This window comes from Perognathus longimembris, chromosome 4 (assembly GCF_023159225.1).
Source record: "Perognathus longimembris pacificus isolate PPM17 chromosome 4, ASM2315922v1, whole genome shotgun sequence".
NCBI classification, from domain to species: Eukaryota; Metazoa; Chordata; class Mammalia; order Rodentia; family Heteromyidae; genus Perognathus; species Perognathus longimembris.
This window is the reverse complement of record NC_063164.1, coordinates 23,480,572-23,501,681: the sequence shown is the minus strand read 5'-3', so window position 1 is coordinate 23,501,681 and position 21,110 is coordinate 23,480,572. Positions and strand designations below refer to the sequence as shown.

Here is a 21,110-nt window from a genome sequence, read left to right as displayed (position 1 = left end):
GACGAGCTGTTAAGAGATACTGCTCCCGCTTCGCCTCTCTCATTTTCACCAGGCGCTGGTGAGAGTTCAGCCTTCCCTATAATGAGACTAACCGCCATGGGTCCCCCTCTGTCCCAGTCCCCTCTGTGATCCAGCTGCTCAACTACAAATCTGAGTAAAATTAAAACCACCTCTCCTGATTTTGTTATTTCTTTTCTTATTTCTCTAAGAGCTTGTTATAGCTGTTATCACAAATTTGAAGTTCAACTTTAATCAATCCCCAAACCAGCAGCAAAGCTGACCAAAAACTTCTTTCTTTCCAACTACATAAGCAAGAATGGAGAGCATGACAATTCCTGCTAGGGGCTCTCAAAAGCAACAGGGTAAAGAATACACAGTGCTCCAACATGGTTCTCTATTCGATAAGCAGCAGTTCTTGTCTCTGTTCCTCCACCTGGAACACTGTATATTCAACTGAGACAGAAAAGAAAAACCCATTCCTCATAGAGGCTGCAGTTTGTAATGGAATTTCTTTAAAAGTAAGAACCAAGAAGACAGCCAAGATGATCAGAAAGCCATTCACAGGATAACTATTCCTCCCAGGAAGGGATCTGTTGGGGGCAGCTGTGCCTTTAAGAGGCCACAGCTGGCTTTACCCCATCCCCGCTTCTTCCGCCTTTAACAGGAAGAAAAGCCCCTGCCCCTGGGGTCCAGCAAGTGTCTGACGGCTGGGACCCCAGAACCCAGGCCTTGGGGGGCTGGGTCTCCGCCCATAGAAGAAGTCCTCTGACATCACTTGAGGGACAGCCCTTGTAGCCAACCAGCAGTCCCTCTCCTGTGCCCGCCTTTGGGGGTATATCTGTTGGCTCCTCATTTGAATAAACAGAACGCCCCAGAGGCTTTCTCCGAGACTCCCATGCACCCGTGTTTTTCCTTGGGCTGGCGGGCATGGGGTCTCGCAACCACACACGAACTGAGGCTACATTGGGACCCGGCTTCCACGATTAACCTCTACTGGCCAGGAGGTGTGAGAGAGCGAGAATGGATCCCACATGGAAGAGACAGACAAGCCCAGGACCTCATCCCACGCAGATGGGAGGGGGGGTAGAACGAGGCCCAGCAGGTATCTATTTAAATAATAACTTCTTAGTATTTTGTGTGAGACAGACTATCTTTGATTACAAGGGGCTGGAAAACTATTTTCTCTCTAGTCTCTAGAAACTGTGACTTTCTATTCATCTGAAGTTTACTTTTATTAATTTTTTTACTACTAACAAATCTTTAGAAGCTCTTTAAATCTTAACTTTTATTAAACTGCCACAATTCAGTGTAATTTCCCCAAGCCATAGCAATTAACCCCATGGGTGTTCTTTTCAAGTGCTCAGCTTCACAAATGAGTAACATCATCTCTGTTGCACAAAGCTGCTACCCAAAAAAGATGAAAAAAATGATATCAGCTTAATGTCAACTACTGTAAGTCATTCAGATAGGCACACTAGTAAGGTTTTCACCTCCCCAGCCAAAAAGAAAAAAAAGGGGAGGGGGAGATATAACTAAAATAAATCATCATTCCTATGAATTTCTTCATGAAACCAGGAACAGAAGTGTCTTACTTAAAAAAATCCTCCAAGTCTCCATTTACCCACCAGTTTCTGATTTGGCTAGCATGAAGATGGAACTCATTCATTCAAGATCTCCTGTATTCCCCTATATTTCCCTGTCCACATCATCCTTACATTCCCCAGTGCAGTGTGAGGCCAATAACTGCTACTGACCAAGAGGAAAAAGGGAATTTTCCCTGTCTGGTACATGACTCATTCCTGCACTGCCAATTCACCTTGTCATTATTGCCTCTTATTCATTCTCAGGGCAACTCCTTCATCAAAATCTAGTCCAGCTGGGAATGTAGCTTACTGATAGAGTGCTTGCCTAGCATGCACAAAGCCCTGGGTTCGATTCCTCAGTACCACATAAAGAGAAAAAGCCAGAAGTGGTGCTATGACCCAAGTGGTAGAGTGCTAGCGAGCCTTGAGCAAAAGAAGCTTAGGGATAGTGCCCAGGCCCTGAGTTCAAGCCCCAGGACTGGCAAAAAAAAAAAAAAGTCTAGTCCTCCTCCCTCTTGACCACTTCACACACTGTTATCAAGCTAAGCTTTCTATAGCCCTTCCGTGTGTCTCTTTAGGCCAAAATTCTTCACAGGTTCCAGGAAGCTACACAGTAAAGTCCACATTGCTTTGAAGACACGGAGGTAATGGAAATTCTTAAGGTGTTTACTATGATTTAGTTGTGGTGATGACTCCAATAGGAAATTTTCACGTAGAAATAAATTGATTAGTTCAAGATTAAAGGGGAAACCACAATGTCCTTATGGTAGAATCAAGACAACCCTTTAAACTGGCTTTTCTTCACTTAAAGCCAGTATCAATTACCTGTACTCAACTGCAATTTAATAAAGCCAGAAGTGGAGCTGTGGCTCAAGTAGTAGAGTGCTAGCATTGAGCAAAACAGAAAAAAGAAAAAACGAAAAATGTTCAGGGACAGTGACCAGGCCCTGAGTTCAATCCCAGGAATGGCACTTAAAAAAAAAAGGTGAGGGGAATATGTAGTAAAAGAAAACTAGATATTGAGGGGAGAAAAAAACAACTGGTGAGGTCTCAGAGATGTGGCATTTGATTTGGTGTTTTTTAAAGACTGAATGGCATTTATGGAAACTGAAAAGGGAGAGAAGCGTGAGCAAAGGCCCAGAACCTATAGAACACATGGCATAATCAAAATTGGCAAAAAAGATGGGGATAGAAGAAAGCATGGGCACTAGGGCTGGAAAACTACCTGAAGGCTTTATTAACTTTACAGTAGAACTTGTAAGTGATGGGGAACCATGGTTCCTTTATAAGAACAAAATAACAGGAAAAGGTTTGTGTTTTCAGAAGATAAATCTAGCAGTTTTCAAAATTTACAACCATAGTTTTACTAGCCCAAAACAAGATAAAATACATTAAGAGAACAACCATTTTAAAAAAAATCAGACTCAATTTTCAGTTTCCTTTTTGGGGAATCAGAATGCAGGCAGTCAATGAAGCACATTAGATTTCCGAATAGCTGACACAGGTCCACATTTAATAATGCAACAACGGGAACTATATGAGCACAGAAAATCAACTCACTGTGACCTATTTTAGCAGTATCAGTGTACTGACTAGCCTGGCTGAAGAGTGAATCATGAATTCAGGAAGAGACTGTGTCCTGGTGATCTCACTTATTCTAAGCCCACAGGACTATCCCCACCTCTGCTGGCTCCAGGGCTTTTGAGAAACATCATAATTGAAAAAGCAGTCCTTCTAGTATAAGTCCCGGATTTGGTGGTGGTGGTGGTTGTTGTTTAAGTGAAAGATGCGGGGTAGGGTGGGGGGAAATAAAAGGAGTAATAGAAAACTCAGGATAAAGAACTATACTGTCTTTTTTTTCTAGCCTTAAAGAAAATCTCTGCTTGAGACCTTCTTCTAAAGTAGTTAGAACAAGAAAATGCATGCACAGGCGTGGTATCAGGTAACCAGAGTAAAACTCAAGGAAACAAAAGCCCAGCGACCACTGCCCTTGTCAGGCAGCTGACAATGTGAAAACAGGCAGGGAAAAGTGAGATTCAGGCAGTTTGCTGAGTTTCACAGCTCTATAGCTAATATAAAACTTGCCACTGCAGTCCATCCAGAAGTAGAGTGACAAGGAACACAGAAATCTTTCAGTATTAAATAATTTCAACCATATTTCAGTTATGGTCTTTTATTATCAATCTGACTACACTAAATTAGCTCCCATCCAACTATGAGCCAAAGTCATGATAGTTTTAGAAGTGGCATAGTTTTAGTGGTGGCACACACAATTCAGTGAACCTCAGCTGGTTTATGAATCAAAAGTAAGAGACAATAGGTGTTTTTTTTGCAAATCTACCAAGTTAGTTAAGAGTAAAGCTGGGATAAGACAATTGAGCCTTAGTTGAATATTCTATCCATACAGCCTCACCTTTCTGTCTACTGCATTTGTAAGTAGGTGGGGAAATATATACACACACACACACACACACACACACACACACATATTCACAAGAACTTGAGAATGTGAGGTAAGTACTACTATTATCCCACATTTTATGCCCAAAAAAAAAAGAGCTGGTTATTCCATATCAGTTAAAAAGCAATAGATGCAGAGGGGACTGCCTAATGAAGACGACCTTTGGACTTGCTGCTATGGAAGAACTTGTTGCTATGGGAGGAGATGATGCAGGACAGAAGAAGAGGAATTGTCAGGCTCCTTCACAGTGGGCTCTGAAAGGAGCCAGGAAAAAAAGTGAATATCAACGAGACAACATATGATTATACAGAAAAAGCCCACAAGAACAAGAATGGCAGGACTGGACACAAATTCAAGTTGACCTCTTCAAAAAGAAACTTTTATCTAAATTTTATTTCTTCTGAGGAAATAAAAGTGGGCTGCCTTGTTAAAGGCAAGTTACCTCTGTTAACCCTTAGAACAGTGAGGAGGAAAGATGAAGGTTAGAGATCATTTGGGGACACTGAATTTGAAGTATCAGAGGAACATTCCAATAGGGGCATCCACTAAGCAGTTGAATACATGCATCTGCAGCTCTGGCCTGGCTCATTCCCACTTCTGGCCAAGATACCACACTGCCTCCCCCTGCTTCTGGTGTATTCCTCAGAAGATACAATGAGACTTCCATCAGTATGGATGACTAATTTTGAAGGGTGTGTGTGTGTGTGTGTGTGTGTGTGTGTGTGTGTGTGTGTGTGTTGGTACTAGAACTTGAACTAAGGGCCTGGCCTGGGTGCTGACCTTAAGCATTTTTGCTCAAGGCTAGATAGTACTCTACCAGTTGAGCCACAATTCTATTCTGACCTTTTGGTAGTTAATTGGAGATAAGAGTCTCAAGGACTTTCTTGCCCCGGCTAACTTTGGACTGCAATCCTTAGGTCTCAGCCTCCTGAGTGAAGAGTGAGCCATCACACCTGGCTATTTTGAAGGCTTTAAAGCAAATCAGAAACCTGATGTGACTACTATGCACCTGGACATTGGCATGCCTCTCCTCAAATGTTTATGAGAATCATACTTATCAGAGAAGATGAACAGTCACAAATCTAGAAAGCTTCTCCACTCCTCACCCAATAGCAAATGGTAATTGCTAGTTCCTGCCCTTTACCTGACAATGAAAACATGACTTATATTGTCTGCTCACCAGAGCTTTCCAGAAAGAAAAAATGTTAGAAAATTAATCTTCCTTTTACTAATTCCTACTAGAATGTATAGTTCATGAATGACCAAAAGGTAGCAAGAATACAGTATATCCAACTTGCTAATGCCATTGTTACACGTTAATTTTCAAAAATATTAATTATTGCTGATATTCTAAATTGGGGGTTAAAGATTAATAATCATAGTCAAACACTCAAAAAAGAAGTTCAGGGCTTAGAATAACTAAGGAAGGCCCAGTTCTTTTCTTTTGCCAGTCCTGGGGCTTAGACTCAGGGCCTGAACACTGTCCCTGGCTTCTTTTTGCTCAAGGCTAGCACTCTGCCACTTGGGCCACAGCGCCACTTCTGGCCATTTTCTGTATATGTGGTGCTGGGGAATTGAACCCAGGGCCTCATGTATACAAGTCAAGCACTCTTGCCATTAGGCCATATCCCCAGCCCCAGGGAAGGCCCAGTTCTTGAAATTGTAAACTGAACAAGGTAGAAAAAGTAAAGTTGGAACTATAACATCCTTTTCATTTGGATTTTGCCAGGGAATTAGAATGGTTAAGGTGGGTTAGTGACAAAATTCTATATGAATTCCAAGAAAAAAAAACTTACTAAGGTTACTTAGTAATCAGTTGCACAAGCACTCCTACAGCTTAAAGTAAAAAATATCACTAATCCAGGGACACATCTCATCTATCCCATAATATCTATTCAGTCATCACATCCTTGCTTTAGCATATCCACTTCCTTTTACCCCTACAGTTGCCTTCCTTGACTACATGTTCAAGGCCTATTCCTGGGAAACTGGTGAACATCTAGAGGAAAAGACAGGAAATGTCAAGTCATATATCTGCGTGGTAAGAAAAAGAATTCTGAACAGATGAATTTGCACTGTGTATAAACTATGGCACCTCACTGGTAGAAACATTGCATTTCCTTAATACACCTAATAAACTATATCCTTGCCTCAGCTTATGCTTACAAACTAATTTATTAAAATATTATTAAATATAAGCTGGGCACCAGTGGCTCAGGCCTGTAATCCTAGTGACTCAGAGGCTGAAATATGAGGATCATGGTTCAAAGCCAGCCCAGGCAGGAAAAGCCAAGTGACTCTTACCTCCAATTAACCACTAGAAAACCAGAAGTGGAGCTATGGCTCAAAGTGGTACAGCAAAATGGTAGCACCTTGAGCGAAAAATCTAAGGAACAGCACTCTTTGAGCGAAAAATCTAAGGAACAGCACTCAGGCGCTGAGTTCAAGCCCTATAATTAACGACAACAACAAAAAGTTAAATATATCAATGGATGACCAAGCAATGGTAGAAATGGAAGTACGTCTAAAAATAGCACTAAAGTACAAAAGTAAAAAATAGTAGTTAACTGAGGAGAAGCCATCTAAATTTAGAGTTGAGAAGGATGATGAGGAACCATCAATAATAAAAAAATTAATAGCTTATATAAAATGATGATATCTTGAAGGAAAAGAGCAAATGAGAGAGGTTATGTGTCACAGAAGAGAAATCCCTATGTGACTACATGAGTTTTGCACATCCATGTGCATAAATATATGTAAGAAATGTAAGGGAAGGTGACATTCAGGTCCTGTACCTGAGGTCATTAAACATCTCCTCCAATCTTTTGCAAACACTATTTGCCACGAGATTCTTTGCTACTCACAAAAGAATGGTTATTCTCCTCTGCACTCCCGTCTACTCACTGCCCTTCCTCTATGATTTGTTTTTTGTAGTGCTAGAGATTGAACCCAGGACCTTGTACATAACAGGCAAGATCTCTGCCTCTGAGCTACATTCTCAGCCCCTTCTCCTCACCTTTGTTTATACCATAATCTTGACGGTCTTTTTCCCTGACCTTCTCTAATCTTGCAAGTGCTTCCTGTCCAGCCCTGCCCAGTGTCTTGTCTTTCCTCTTATAATTACTGCCACTCACTTGTATACATAGTAAAAAGTCCATCACAAACATTCCAATTAACCACCTACTGTCTCTCATTACTGAATCTTCATTAGTGTCTGATCCTCATACTAGGTGAGAAGTTATGGGGGACTGAGTGTGTCCTTAAATCCATCAGCCAGCCTTTACTGTGATCCAGTAAACATCTACTGATATGAATAAGCAGTATCACACCACGTTCAGACAAAAATACTACAGTAAATATGAGAACATTCTATCATACATGATTAGAGAGGGAGAATTAACCAATCTTTTCATTTAACACTTTGAAGAAGATAATAAAACGGCTGACTTGAGGCAAGATAACTGTCAAAGCAAAATATTATAAAAATACTGTAAAATGCAATATTTATAAATACCATAGAGTTCTATCAAGATGGGGATAATGGAAAGGAACATTCTCTTGAGGTAGGTGTCCAACAAGAGACAAGAACAGTTATCTGATAGAAGTAACATACAAAAACATACCTGTATTTCCTTGAGCATCTTCTACCTTGCTTGGTGAGGGCCACAGAAAAGATGGCCTGGTGAAATGAGAGCCTTGAAGAGATGACTGCTGCTGCTGCTGCTGCTGCTGCTGCTGCTGCAGCAGAGGCATGGTGCTGAGGACAAGGCGCCAGTCCACCTGGGTAATATCTGACCTGGATCGAGCATGTCCAGGCTTGAAAGTAGTGGTCTCGTCCAATAAGTCATTCACAGAACGAGGTCTGTCCCTCCGGCGCTGACAGATATTGAAAAAATTAAAAGTTGATGCTTCCTTTTGTTCCATCCAGGAAAGATTATCTGGGGCTGTCCCTCTCTGGACCATAAACTGTTCTTTGGCAGGGAAGACATTCTGAGCTTTGGTTTCTAAGAGCCTGCTTTTGCAGTGGTCCCAAATCATGCTCCCCTTGCCCAGGGAAGCAGCATTTCGTACAGCACCATTATCTGCTAGGTTCTTGAGTACCTCATGTCCCACCAGTTCAGGGACTTCCTGAATTCCACAGATCTCCACTTGCTGCACAGCCTTTTCCAGCTTACTATCAAAAGTACTAAAGAAATCCTCCGTCACCTCCAAGGCTGGGCTGATGTCATCGACTTCCAGAGCTTCCATGTCACAGATTTCAAGAGGTGGAAGCCACCTAAGCTGCTCCAGAAAAGGGCTTCATGAACTTTCACCCAATGAAAACTGGTGCTTCCATGACAGAGCTATGCAAATGCCTGGAAGGAACCTTCACTCGGTTGCATAGGACAGGCAGAGAGAGATGGCTGTCTTCTTGGTCATTGAAAACATTTGCTAGCTAACAGAGGTATGGGGCGATCAGTGTTCCTTTGTATTCTTCAGTGAGATCCCCATGAAGACAACAGGGAGAGCTTGTCACAGCAATGCCATGCTAATCCTTGATTTCCTGAAAGAAAATAAACAGGACAACGTTGGCAAGTGTTTGTCGTATCTTTTAGTAGACAAGTCTGCTCATGATTTACAGCTCTTCCACAACCACCATGCACAGGGAGATGTAACACCTTTGCATGTATTGTCAAGAATATACGTCATTCCCTCCTTGTACTCCAACTTCCATGGGGCAGGGTAGCACATTTGCTAAGGGGAAATAAGGGCAACAGCTTCTGCTCACACAGAGAAGCCTTTGAGAGCAGTTGTGAGTGGAATGCCCTAGCAAAAGCTCTGATCGGTTCACTAGACTCCAACTCTCTCTTAAAATGATTGTTGTTGTCACCTTCTAGTCATGCTTAGCCTGGTCATATTATATAAAATTATAGCACACATCTTCGCCTTGAACTCTTGATTGCTTACTCTGCTTCTTTTCTCAAATAGAATTTTCATTTTATAACACTTTTAGATCTACAGAATAAATCCCATACCCGTTTACCTTTTATAACATTCTACATTAGCATGGTATGTTGGCAATAATAAATGAACCAATACGGATATGTTATTAACTGAAGGATATACTTTACTGAGATTTTTTTTTCACAATTTCCTAATGCCCTCCCTTCTGCTCCAGTAGCCAGGATCCAGGATACCACACTTAGCTGTCATGTCTCTCAAAGTCTCTCAGACTTTGTTTCAATGATCTTGACAGTTTTGAGGAACACAGGTCAAATATTTTATAGATGGCCTTTATGCAAGCTATGTTTTGGGAAGAAAGGCCACTGGAAAGAAGTGCCATATTCATCATTATATCCTGGTGAATACTACCAACACAACTTACTAGCATGTTAAACAGGATCATCACATAGCTTGACATACTTTTCTCTTAAGCATTTACTATGTTCGGACATATCACTTAATTTCCTTACTTTTAAAATCTATACTGTTTCTCTCTTCCTGCTAAAATGTAAGTTCTATGAGTCCAGGAATTTGTGCTCATTAAGGTATCCAATAGTGTGCATGCATGTGTGCACATGCACAAACACACACACAGAGGCACTGAACAGACTCATGTTGAATAAAAGTTTTGTTCTGCCTTTGTGCAACATTCATGGTCCTTTGTGACCTTCCTACCTCTCTACTACTATGACATTTTTCTACTCTTCTAAGCTTGTCTAAGCCCTAGAACCTTTCTTACTTGCTCAGACAATATTTGCTGAGAACACCCTAGGTTTGCTGCATTGGATGGAAACAATCAGCCCATCTTGAGATCACACTCTAAGCTCTGAGCTACCAGACCAACCATCCCTGTACCTTACTTGCCCTCCTACAACAATCTGTTTTCATGCTTCTAAGCTCCATCTTCCAACCTTACTCTTTCTGAAATTCCATCTTTTCCCTGGGTCCTACTGCCCTCAAACAGTTTAGTCTCAGTAACGGAGTACCTCTTACTAGCTGGCCTCATTTGGCTTTGAATTAACTAATAATATGCTATAATAAGAAATAATAACAAAGACTTACAGGTCAAAATACAAAGTGTTCTTTCCTCTGACAAAGTGAACTTCAGTGTGTGGGTGCAGGGTGGCGTGCCTCAGCACAAAGCTGCAAATCAGGAGCTAATTAGATCTGTGTTCTAAATCTGGCTCAACCACACACTTGTTGGGTGGCCTCTGGCAAATCATTTAACCTCTGGATGTCTTACTCAGCTACCTGTAGCCAATAAAGCTGCTAATACCAAATTGCTTTGCATGTGGCTCATTCTAGGTAGCTGTACCAACATGTCTTTAAAAATGTAAATTGCTATGTAATTATGGAGCACTCGACTGGACCTCACCCACTCAGCCGCGTGTTCCTGATCCCTCCCTGGGTAGGTCGGCCACCCAACAAAGGCAAAGTCAGCAACCAAGTACTTATAATACACTACTTCCCAACCACGCTCAGTGACCTATGGACACCATATCTTACATTTATATAGATATCATTTCTGTCTCCTTGATAAAAGTAAAGAAACTGGTCCGTTTGTCAATGTGGTAATAATAGTGCTAACCCAAAGAATCCCATGCCTGTTTCAAGATGTAACAGGATGAAGAATCAGTGTATTGCTATTTTCTAACATGGAAATCAGCTGTTTCTGTGCCCATTAGGCAAGGCTAATTAACAGGCTGACTACAGCAGCTCTCCCACACAGAAGTGGAAGCAGATATGAGTAATCCTACCAGGCTGGCCCACAGAGATAGATGCCTGTGCTAACCAGGACAACAAAAGCACTGACTTCCCTGTAGTCAGAATTTAATGAATGCTGAAAGAATCTGGGACCACATAATTTTAGACTGGAAAGAAAAAATGCTATGCCAAGGACAAGTAAGATAACTTGTCTCTGTTGATCTATTTTCAACAATGGGAACCAGGAGTTGTCAGTACCATGGTTCCCACTTATCTTTACTCTGGTTAAGGCTGTGGCTGCCTGAGAATTTTCTAAGTTACATCACTGAATCCACAGCAAGGACATGTGGACCCTGAGTGCAAGTTAGGCCTCCCATCAAGATAGCTGGAGACAGAAGATGGAGGCAGGGGGAGCGGGGAGATGAAGTTGCAAGTACTCATCTGCCCTATGGGCTTAAAGTCCCTTTGTGGCCAGGGCCAAGTGCATGTTCCCCCAGGCTCCATCCAGTCCAAAGTGCCTACCAAATCATTCTTGAAGTCAGGGGACCCAATCATAAGGACACTTCCATGCTTCCACTCTAAGGCTGGGGAACCAATACGAGACTCCACACAACACACGTCCACTCCTCAACCAATTAGACCAGGAGCATGCCCTAAGAGGGAGGAGGCACGGGACCCAGAGATAGAACTGAATCCCGTCTTTTTACAAGGCTTCCGCTTCCCAGTTTCTTCCACTGTGTATTTTACTTTCAAATAAACCTAACCTGTCTGCTTTTAAAATTGTAATTTTCTAATCAGCAAAGAAACCAGACATGAACCCTCTATGATTTCAAGGAAGCTATGATTTTTATGATGCTTTATCAGGAGGGCAAGGTAAAATATGTGGCTGGAGTACAGGCATGCCACAAGTGCCAGATCATGAAAGTGCCCTGGGAGAACCAGCGACAAGAGCTTGGGGGGGCTTCAGATGTGTGATATGGGCGCTATTCTCATTTTACCAACGAGGAAACTGAGGCTTAGCAAAATCAACGAACTTGACTGGAGTCGCTTACCTACATTGGGCTTCCTGTTCCTTTAGAGTAGTCAATTTGCCCAAGTCTATTTTTATAACTCTCATTGGGCCTGAAACTGGTTCAAACACAATGGTACTCATTAAATACCTGTGAAATAAAGAACTGAATAAAGAACATATTTTCAAAGCACTGACATCTGACTGTATATAAATCATTCTAGTTTTCCAGTGGTATATTTGAATTCTTTTAATTTTATTTTTCTTTATTTATACAAAGGAGTTACCATACAACAAAGTAAATATATAAATATAATGAATCTTGATCGATGTCACCTCTTGAAATCTTTAAAAACCTTAGTTCAGTAAGATGTGGCATATGTTCTAAAACATGTTGATTCATGCCTTTAAACTTTTTCTTAGCAAAGAAAGCTTACCTATTGAAACAAGGCAAATGCCAGGTAGCACACATCTCACTCAGACCTTTTATAAAAACAAAAGCACTTACACAGAACTTAGAAATTATTTTGTGACCCACTGCAATATCAGTAACTTGGCTGGTCTCAAGTCTTGGATTTACAACTCTTTCTAAACCAAATAATGAGATATCCCCTTTGAAATATCTCAGTCTAGGCTCCACGAGTCCGCGCGCCACCGACCTGCTTTCCTTCCTCCTCTCTTCCGCGCTTGCTCCGGGCCTGGTTACCTTTTGGGTCCCGCCATGGCTGCGCTCACCCAGAACCCGGGTTTCCAGGCGCTACGGGAGTGGCACAAAGACCATCACGAAAATCTCAAACTGCGACAACTTTTCAAAGGCAACAAGGACCGCTTCAGCAAGTTCAGCTTGACCCTCGACACCAACCATGGCCATATTCTGGTGGATTACTCTAAGAATCTTGTCACTGAGGAAGTGATGAAAATGCTCGTGAACCTGGCCAAGTCTAGAGGTGTGGAAGCTGCCCGGGAACACATGTTCACTGGTGAAAAGATCAATTACACCGAGGATCGAGCGGTGCTCCACGTGGCCCTTCGGAACAGGTCCAACAACCCCATTTTGGTTGACGGCAAGGATGTGATGCCAGGGGTGAACAGGGTTCTGGAAAAGATGAAAACATTGTGCCAGCGCGTCCGGAGTGGCGAGTGGAAGGGCTACACGGGCAGGGCCATCACTGATGTCATCAACATCGGCATTGGTGGTTCTGACTTGGGCCCCCTGATGGTGACTGAAGCCCTTAAGACATACTCCTCAGGAGGTCCTCGGGTCTGGTTTGTCTCCAACATCGATGGAACCCACAATGCCAAAACCCTGGCCTGCCTGAACCCTGAGACCTCCCTGTTTATTATTGCTTCCAAGACCTTCACCACGCAGGAGACCATCACTAACGCAGAAACAGCAAAAGAGTGGTTTCTCTTGTCAGCCAAGGATCCCTCTGCAGTGGCGAAGCACTTTGTTGCCCTGTCTACTAATACGAGTAAAGTGAAGGAGTTTGGAATTGATCCTCAAAACATGTTTGAGTTCTGGGATTGGGTAGGTGGGCGCTACTCGCTGTGGTCGGCCATCGGACTCTCCATCGCCCTGCACATAGGTTTTGACAACTTTGAGCAGCTGCTCTCGGAAGCTCACTGGATGGACCAGCATTTCCGCAAGACACCCCTAGAGAAGAACGCCCCGGTCCTGCTGGCTCTGCTAGGGATCTGGTACATCAATTGCTACGGGTGTGAGACGCATGCCATGCTGCCTACGACCAGTACCTGCATCGTTTCGCTGCCTACTTCCAGCAGGGTGACATGGAGTCCAATGGGAAGTACATTACCAAGTCTGGCGCCCGTGTAGATCACCAGACAGGCCCCATCGTATGGGGGGAGCCAGGGACCAATGGCCAGCATGCATTCTACCAGCTCATCCACCAAGGCACCAAGATGATACCCTGTGACTTCCTCATCCCTGCCCAGACCCAGCACCCAATACGGAAGGGCTTGCACCACAAGATCCTCCTGGCCAACTTCTTAGCCCAGACTGAGGCCCTGATGAAGGGGAAATCGGCAGATGAGGCCAGGAAGGAGCTCCAAGCCGCAGGAATGAGTCCAGAGGTTGTCGAGAAGCTGCTGCCCCACAAGGTCTTTGAAGGAAATTGTCCAACCAATTCGATTGTGTTCACCAGGCTCACACCATTCATTCTTGGTGCCTTGATTGCTTTGTATGAGCACAAGATCTTGGTGCAGGGCATCATCTGGGACATCAACAGCTTCGACCAGTGGGGCGTGGAGCTGGGGAAGCAGCTGGCCAAGAAGATTGAACCAGAGCTTGATGGCAGCACTCCAGTGACCTCTCATGACTCTTCCACCAATGGCCTGATTAGTTTCATCAAGGAGCAGTGTGAGGTCAAACTGGAATAAATGCAGCAGCCTGGCAGCCCAGTGGAGACCGCTGCCCTCTCCCGCCCTTCCTCACCCTTCTGCACTGCATGGTCCTGCCCTTCCCAGCCCAGAGCTCCCTCTGATATTGGGCTTGGACCCATACAAGCCCAATAGGGGCAGCTGGCCTGGAATTGGCCATTCCCCCCGACCTGTGTCTACTCGGCCTCTAGTTTTCCATTCGGTTGAAGTATGTGTTTGGGTGCAGGTGATTTTCTGACCTCTGTTCTCATCATTCACATCCCAAGTAAAATAAAGATTCCACAGAGGAGGTGTGTGCACAAGAAAAAAAAAAAAAGAAATATCTCAGTCTAAAGCATTTTTCAGCATAGTTCTGTATTTGTTGATTATTTTTTCACCTGAAAAATCCTTGAGACATTTGATGCTTTCAGATGTTTTCCTAGAAATGGGGCTAAATATAAGTATGGCACTTCAAATCTCAGATGGCTACAGAAGGCAGCATTATTATTACCGACCATCTATGTCAAACACTGGACCGGCAAGTCAGTATTTCTAGATGGGAAGCCGATTTTCATAAAACCACCAGAGTTCCACTAATGTCCTGCTCTTAGAAACAAAGTCAAAGGACAAAAATTTCAATTATTACAAATCTCTAAAAATGCAGACTTGACAATTTTCCATCTCCCTTGGCCTCCATGACAGCGAATGGTGACTAAAAAAACAAAGGATGGGGCACTGGTGGCTCAAGGCTGTAATCCTTGCTACTTAGCAGGCCGAGATCTGAGGATCATGATTCAAAGGAAGCCCAGGCAAGGAAGTATGTGACACTTGTATCTCCAATTAACCACCAAAAAGTCAGAAATGGAGCTGTGGCTCAAGTAGTAGTGTTAGCCATGAGTAAAAAAGCTCAAGGACAGCAGCCAGTTCAAGCCTTAGGACCAGTGTGTGCGTGCACAGGTGTATACACACACACACAGACAAACACACAAAATTTAAAAAACAAGGAACTATTGTCTCCATCCTCAGCCTGGTTGGTGAAGGTGAAAACTTCCATCTAGAAGTCAGTCTCTAACTGCAACAAGGAATAGCTAGCTAGGTACATGTAGCCTAGCCACAGACAAGCTAGCTAGCATGGGCTGACTAGTGAAAGATGGCAACAAGGAACATAACAGGACCACCACAGATGCAGACATGCATGGTACCCCCAAAGGGGTAAGGGAAGTAGCTTCAGAGTGAAAGACATCATCAATTCTGATGATGTCTTCTACCTGAACCAGGAAAAAATGGGAGCTATGTTTCCAAAACCAATACAGGGTGTTATTTCCTTTCTTTTCTCAAATTGAGTTCACCAATGAGACAATCACATGCTTTACTGACAATATTCACTTTTCAACATGCATGGTTTACAGTATGGTTTACAAAGTACTTGGTGGGGATTTTTAATAAATATTTGTGGTAATCTCAAAAGAAAGATGTGAGTAAAATAGTAAGACTATTTTAAAGTTGATGAAAGAGAGACCAAAATGACTCATCCATTGTCAACTGAAGGTCCCATGGGGAAGTAAAAGAAGTCCTGAAATCCTTGTCTAATTACTGAATCCTGTGGGCCACCCAAGTTCAATTACCTTTTAAATCACCTTAAATCTCACAGGCGCCTAGTGTTAGAAAGACAATAAACAAAAACCAAGTAGGTAGAACCCAAGCCATGAGCTCGGATTGACTGTGGAGTTTGTGCCATTAAAAAACAAAGATGTGGCAATGGGAAGAACACAAATCTGGGCCATCAGCAAAGGGTTCATGGCCAGCACTGCTTCTCAGCTGAATGACACTCAGAAAATCAGGTTTACTCAGAACTTCTGGGCCTTCCTTCTTTGTAAAATAGAAATCCTGCCAATCTGTATTCCCATCTGCCCTAAAGAGTGCAGAAGCACAATTGTAGATAATGCATGCAGCAAAAGTTCTTTGCAAAATTATGCAATTACTATTTCTATTAGAAGCCAGCTGATGCCTAACTAAACAATGATTTGGAATCAACAAATATTTACAAAGTATTTGCAATACTCAAACACTACTTTAAATGGTAGGGTCAACAAAACACAGGGCCTGCTTTAAAGTGCTTAGTAGCTGATGGGAAACAGACACAAAAACACAATTAAAAATCAAAATAAACAAACACAAAAAGAAATGCCTTAGCATAAGTATTCAAAAGGTAACAGGAGACCACAAATAAGGACTTATTACTAATGAAGAGACAACCAAGGGTACTAAGTAACAGAACACAAGTAAATGACAACAATATATATGAACAAAGAAAATGAACAAACTGTTATTGATGTGGAAATGACGATGATTTTGGACTGAAGCTCTCAACCTACCACAGGTGGATAGTTCTAACAAGGCTGAGCCCTCTATGAACTAACACATGGAAGGTATGGATGCAAAGACTCACAAGTTGCTCAAGGCCTGATGCACACAAACTCTATGAGGAAGGCCTTTGCAAGGTGGCCAGGATGTCATGAGAAATGAATAACATGCTTCCCGGGCACTGTTACTCCCAATGTCATGGCAGCTGATTAGCAGAAGGGAGAATACGTAGAATTTCAAATCATCAAAACAACCATCAGCTTATTAAAAAGCAACAATCACAAAACCGGCTCCAGTGGGCACCTAAAGTGATGTAATCAGAAGTAATTACTTGGGCTGGGGATATGGCCTAGTGGCAAGGGTGCTTGCCTCATATACATGAGGCCCTGGGTTCAATTCCCCAGCACCACATATACAGAAAATGGCCAGAAGGGGCGCTGTGGCTCAAGTGGCAGATGCTAGCCTTGAGCAAAAAGAAGCCAGGGACAGTGCTCAGGCCCTGAGTCCAAGTCCCCAGGACTGGTAAAAAAACAAACAAACAAGTAATTACTTTTTGTTTTTTCTCTGTTATACTTGAATCAGATAGAAAGTGAGGTTGAGTCTTTGTTAAATAGCATCCCAAGAGTACTGGACCAATGATCAGGACTACACATGGTGACTCACCTCTAGCTTACAAGCACTTGCAAATACATGCTTTTATCAGAATCACCACAGTCCTGTCATTTGCAATAGAGGCTGCAGTTATAACTCCTCTCCCTTTCGGACTCAATCAGTGACAATGACTTTGGTTACTCATCAGCCTGTGACCAATTTAGTCAGGAAGCCAGAAAGGCAGGCAAAAATAGACAAAACATTGCCTCTGACCTTAAAGATAAGTTGGAGATAAGGCAGATAAGAACCAGTCTTCATAATTTAACTAAGTACCACACGAAGGCCAGAAAAAAAAATCTCTGCCCATCATACACAATAGCAGGTAGTTTTAAAGTGAAAGTTAAGAATTGTAGGCCATACGTTTTTCACTCCTCAAATCTGGGCTTAAATCTCCTTTATTACGAACCATTATCATTAAAGTGAAATAAATTTTTACAAACCAAGTCTGCAATATGTGAGCATTTGGACTTAAAATCTAGGGTTCTGTTTGATTTGCAGCCCTTGACTTGCTCTGATATTAGCACATTAGGTAGGTGTATGATAGCTAGCACTCAAACAGCTACCCATGGTGAGGGATCACTAACTCCCTCTGTACTAAACTCAGAGCCCTCCTTCAATATCAATGGACCCAAATGAAAGGTAGAATGAAATACATAATACAGTTAAAAACAAAATTAAGATTGATTTTATAACTCCTAGACCAAACCAAGAACAAACAGGTAATATTATTTAGCAGTTGCTAAAGGGAAGACCTCATATTAAACTCTTTACTTGTATTATGTTGTTAAATTCGCCCACCAACAACTCTATTACAGAGCCCTTTATTATTATCAGTATCATTTTATGGACCAAAAAAGTTGTGATGTAAAGAGATGAAGTGGGCTGGGGATATATATGGCCTGGTGGCAAGAATGCTTGCCTCCTATACATGAAGCCCTGGGTTCAATTCCCCAGCACCACATATACAGAAAATGGCCAGAAGTGGCGCTGTGGCTCAAGTGGTAGAGGGCTAGCCTTGAGCAAAAAGAAGCCAGGGATAGTGCTCAGGCCCTGAGTCCAAGCCCAGGACTGTCAAAAAAAAACAACACCAAAACACAAAACCATATTAAGAGATGAAGTAACTTGTCTGATGTAATATGGCCAATGAAAGGAGACATAAAGGCACACGCAATCCCATATGTCAATTCAAATTGATTGTCCTGAGATAGATAATATGCTAACACTTTCTACACATTGTGCTCCAAATTTGTCATACAATAGCAACAATATTTATAAACTTTTCTGTTTGTTAATACCATGATCCAGAGAGTTAATTGATATATATTGTATTTACATACATGGAAATAATTGATGCCTAATTCACACACACACACACACACACACACACACACACACACACACCTCTATAATCGTTCTCTCTCATAGGGAATGGGAGTTAAGTACCTGGACAAATAAAGTAAAACGTTTTTCTTGAACTAAATAGCTGACCTCAATTTTCTTTGTGACCCTGGACACATTACTTGGAATGCTTGCAAAGGCACAATTACAGGAACTTCATTTAGATCCAACAAATGCTTGTGCAAATATTTACATTATTCTCATTGCACAGGCATTTTACTAATGCTTCCCTAATACATCATTTTTCATTTAGCCAGTAAATAGAAACACTTGTAAAAAGTGTTTGCTTAAAAGAATGTGCAAACAAATGCTTCTGTCAAAAGAATCACAAGAACTATTTTCAAGTTGGATGTTACTATAGATAATTCAAACATACTTTAACAATTAAGGAGACTCAAACAAACAGATAATTCAAAGGTAATTCAACCATCAAGGCAAACCAAATTAATTTTTCTACCTTGCCTTACTTGGGGGGAATACATATTAATATATGAAGTTCAAACAAAATAACTAAAGTTAACCCACTACAGGATGATATAAGCATTAGCACTACCACACTACAATGAAAATACAGACAGCACACACAGCCTTTCAGGGGAAGACAAGAACAATCAGACCACAATATTTGGAATTAGAAGACTGTGTCTTGGCCTTGGACTCAGGGCCTGAGCACTGTCCCTGGCTTCTTTTTGCTCAAGGCTAGCACTCTGCCACTTGAGTCACAGTGCCACTTCTGGCCATTTTCTGTATATGTGGTACTGGGGAAATCAAACCCAGGGCTTCATGTATACGAGGCAATAGCGCTTGCCACTAGGCCATATCCCCAGCCCAGAAGACTGTGGTCTATGTACTACTACCAGAAGTGTAAATATAGGCAAGTCACTTGAACCTAAATTTCAGTTACTTTGTCTGCATTGTAAGGCAAATAAAGCTATCTGCCTCACTTTCAAAAGTGTTTTTGGAATGCAAGTCAAATAACACAATGTGGTGCTCTGCAAACTCTTAAGTGGGGTGCAGGATGCCCATGGATATGTTTGGTACCTAACACACGTTCTTTGATCTCCTCCTATTTTAAACCAACAAACCGGTGGAGATAGTGATGGGAGCCATCCATTTAAGAAGCTCTGAGGTAAGGTTTTAATTTACTCAAAGGTTCCTTTCTGTGTTGTTCAAGAACCTTCTGGAACATGGTCTTGGAATGGAGGAATTATGTCCAAGTCTTAAAAGGAGTAGCTCTTATCAAAGAAGAACCGATATATAAAACCTGTTTTTGCCTCCCAAGCTCTGCAACAGCTAAAATACATACGTTTTTCCTCCCTGTTAAGTTTCTGTGGAAATTCCTCCTCCTTCATATTTTCAGAATCTACTTGTCACCATCCGTTCCTACACACACACACACACACACACACACACACACACACACACACACACACACACACACACACACACCAGAAGCAGTCTGATTATGCCCTGGCCCAAACATAGAAAGGTCACCACCACTTTCATCAGTCTGATCCTCCTCTGATCCACCTATCGAACTGCAACCCAAATGAACCTTTGTTCTGAAACTAAAACCCTGTTGCTTTCTGGATAAACCATATATTCTTTACTACTACCTTGGAAGAGCTCATGGCCACCAAACTTCCTGGAATTACCTCTTTTTTTTTTTTTTTTTTTTTTTTTTTTTTGCCAGTCCTGGGCCTTGGACTCAGGGCCTGAGCACTGTCCCTGGCTTCTTTTTGCTCAAGGCTAGCACTCTGCCACTTGAGTCACAGCGCCACTTCTGGCCATTTTCTGTATATGTGGTGCTGGGGAATTGAACCCAGGGCTTCATGTATACGAGGCAAGCGCTCTTGCCACTAGGCTATATCCCCAGCCCATGGAATTACCTCTTGAATCTTCCTCTCTGGCCTGACAACACGACCCCACTGTCACCAGACATAAAGAATTTACAAAAATGAGAATTCTCCACATGCTTCCTTAACTATCCCATGTCCTCTGCATGGAATATGTCCTTCTGCCTCCATCATCTTGATCTTCACCAGCACCATCTCTTTCCTATGCTTGAAAAGTGGCTAACTCTAGCTGGATGCTAGAGTCACCCATCTCTAATTCTAGGTACTCAGGAAGCTAAGATCTGAGGATTGTGGTCTGAAGTCAGCCCATGAAGGTAAGTCCATGAGACTCTTATCTTCAATTAACCACCAAAGAAGCCAAAAGTGGAGCTCTGGCTCAAGTGATATAACACTAGCCTTGAATAAAAACAAACAAAGACCTCCAGGATGGTGCTCAGGCCCTGAATTCAAGACTAACACACACACACACAGGCTAATTCTGATTCTGCTTTCAAGTCTAAGGTGCATCTAGTCTAGGGAATCACTTCTCTGACCTCCCTGGTCCATTTTGAGTGTCTTTTTAGACTCTCTCATAGCACCCAGATTTTCTCCACTGTAATGCTTCCTTCAATGCATGCAATTTGATAAGGACCTAGTCATTTGTCTGTCTCCCAAGCAGACTCTGATGTTCAGGAGGGCAAGGTCTATGACTGACTCCAAGTACAGCATTATGATACAAAACAAGC

General features: G+C 42.3%; 2 protein-coding genes across 5 annotated transcripts in view; one reads left to right on the top strand and one right to left on the bottom strand.

Moving 5' to 3' along the window:
- Plekhm3 (pleckstrin homology domain containing M3) overlaps positions 1 to 21,110 on the bottom strand; it is a 160,811-nt gene that overhangs the window by 135,684 nt on the left and 4,017 nt on the right. For all 4 annotated transcript variants that reach the window (XM_048344858.1, XM_048344862.1, XM_048344861.1 and 1 more), the window contains exon 2: positions 7,668 to 8,587. In XM_048344858.1, coding sequence (XP_048200815.1) covers positions 7,668 to 8,292 — 625 coding nt within the window. In that variant the 5' untranslated portion in view covers positions 8,293 to 8,587. The remainder of the gene's footprint in view (positions 1 to 7,667; positions 8,588 to 21,110) is intronic.
- LOC125350350 (glucose-6-phosphate isomerase-like) lies at positions 12,381 to 14,426 on the top strand. The gene is given in 2 exon segments (XM_048344863.1): positions 12,381 to 13,476; positions 13,479 to 14,426. Coding segments are annotated over 2 exon segments (1,674 nt in total). The 5' UTR covers positions 12,381 to 12,461; the 3' UTR covers positions 14,138 to 14,426.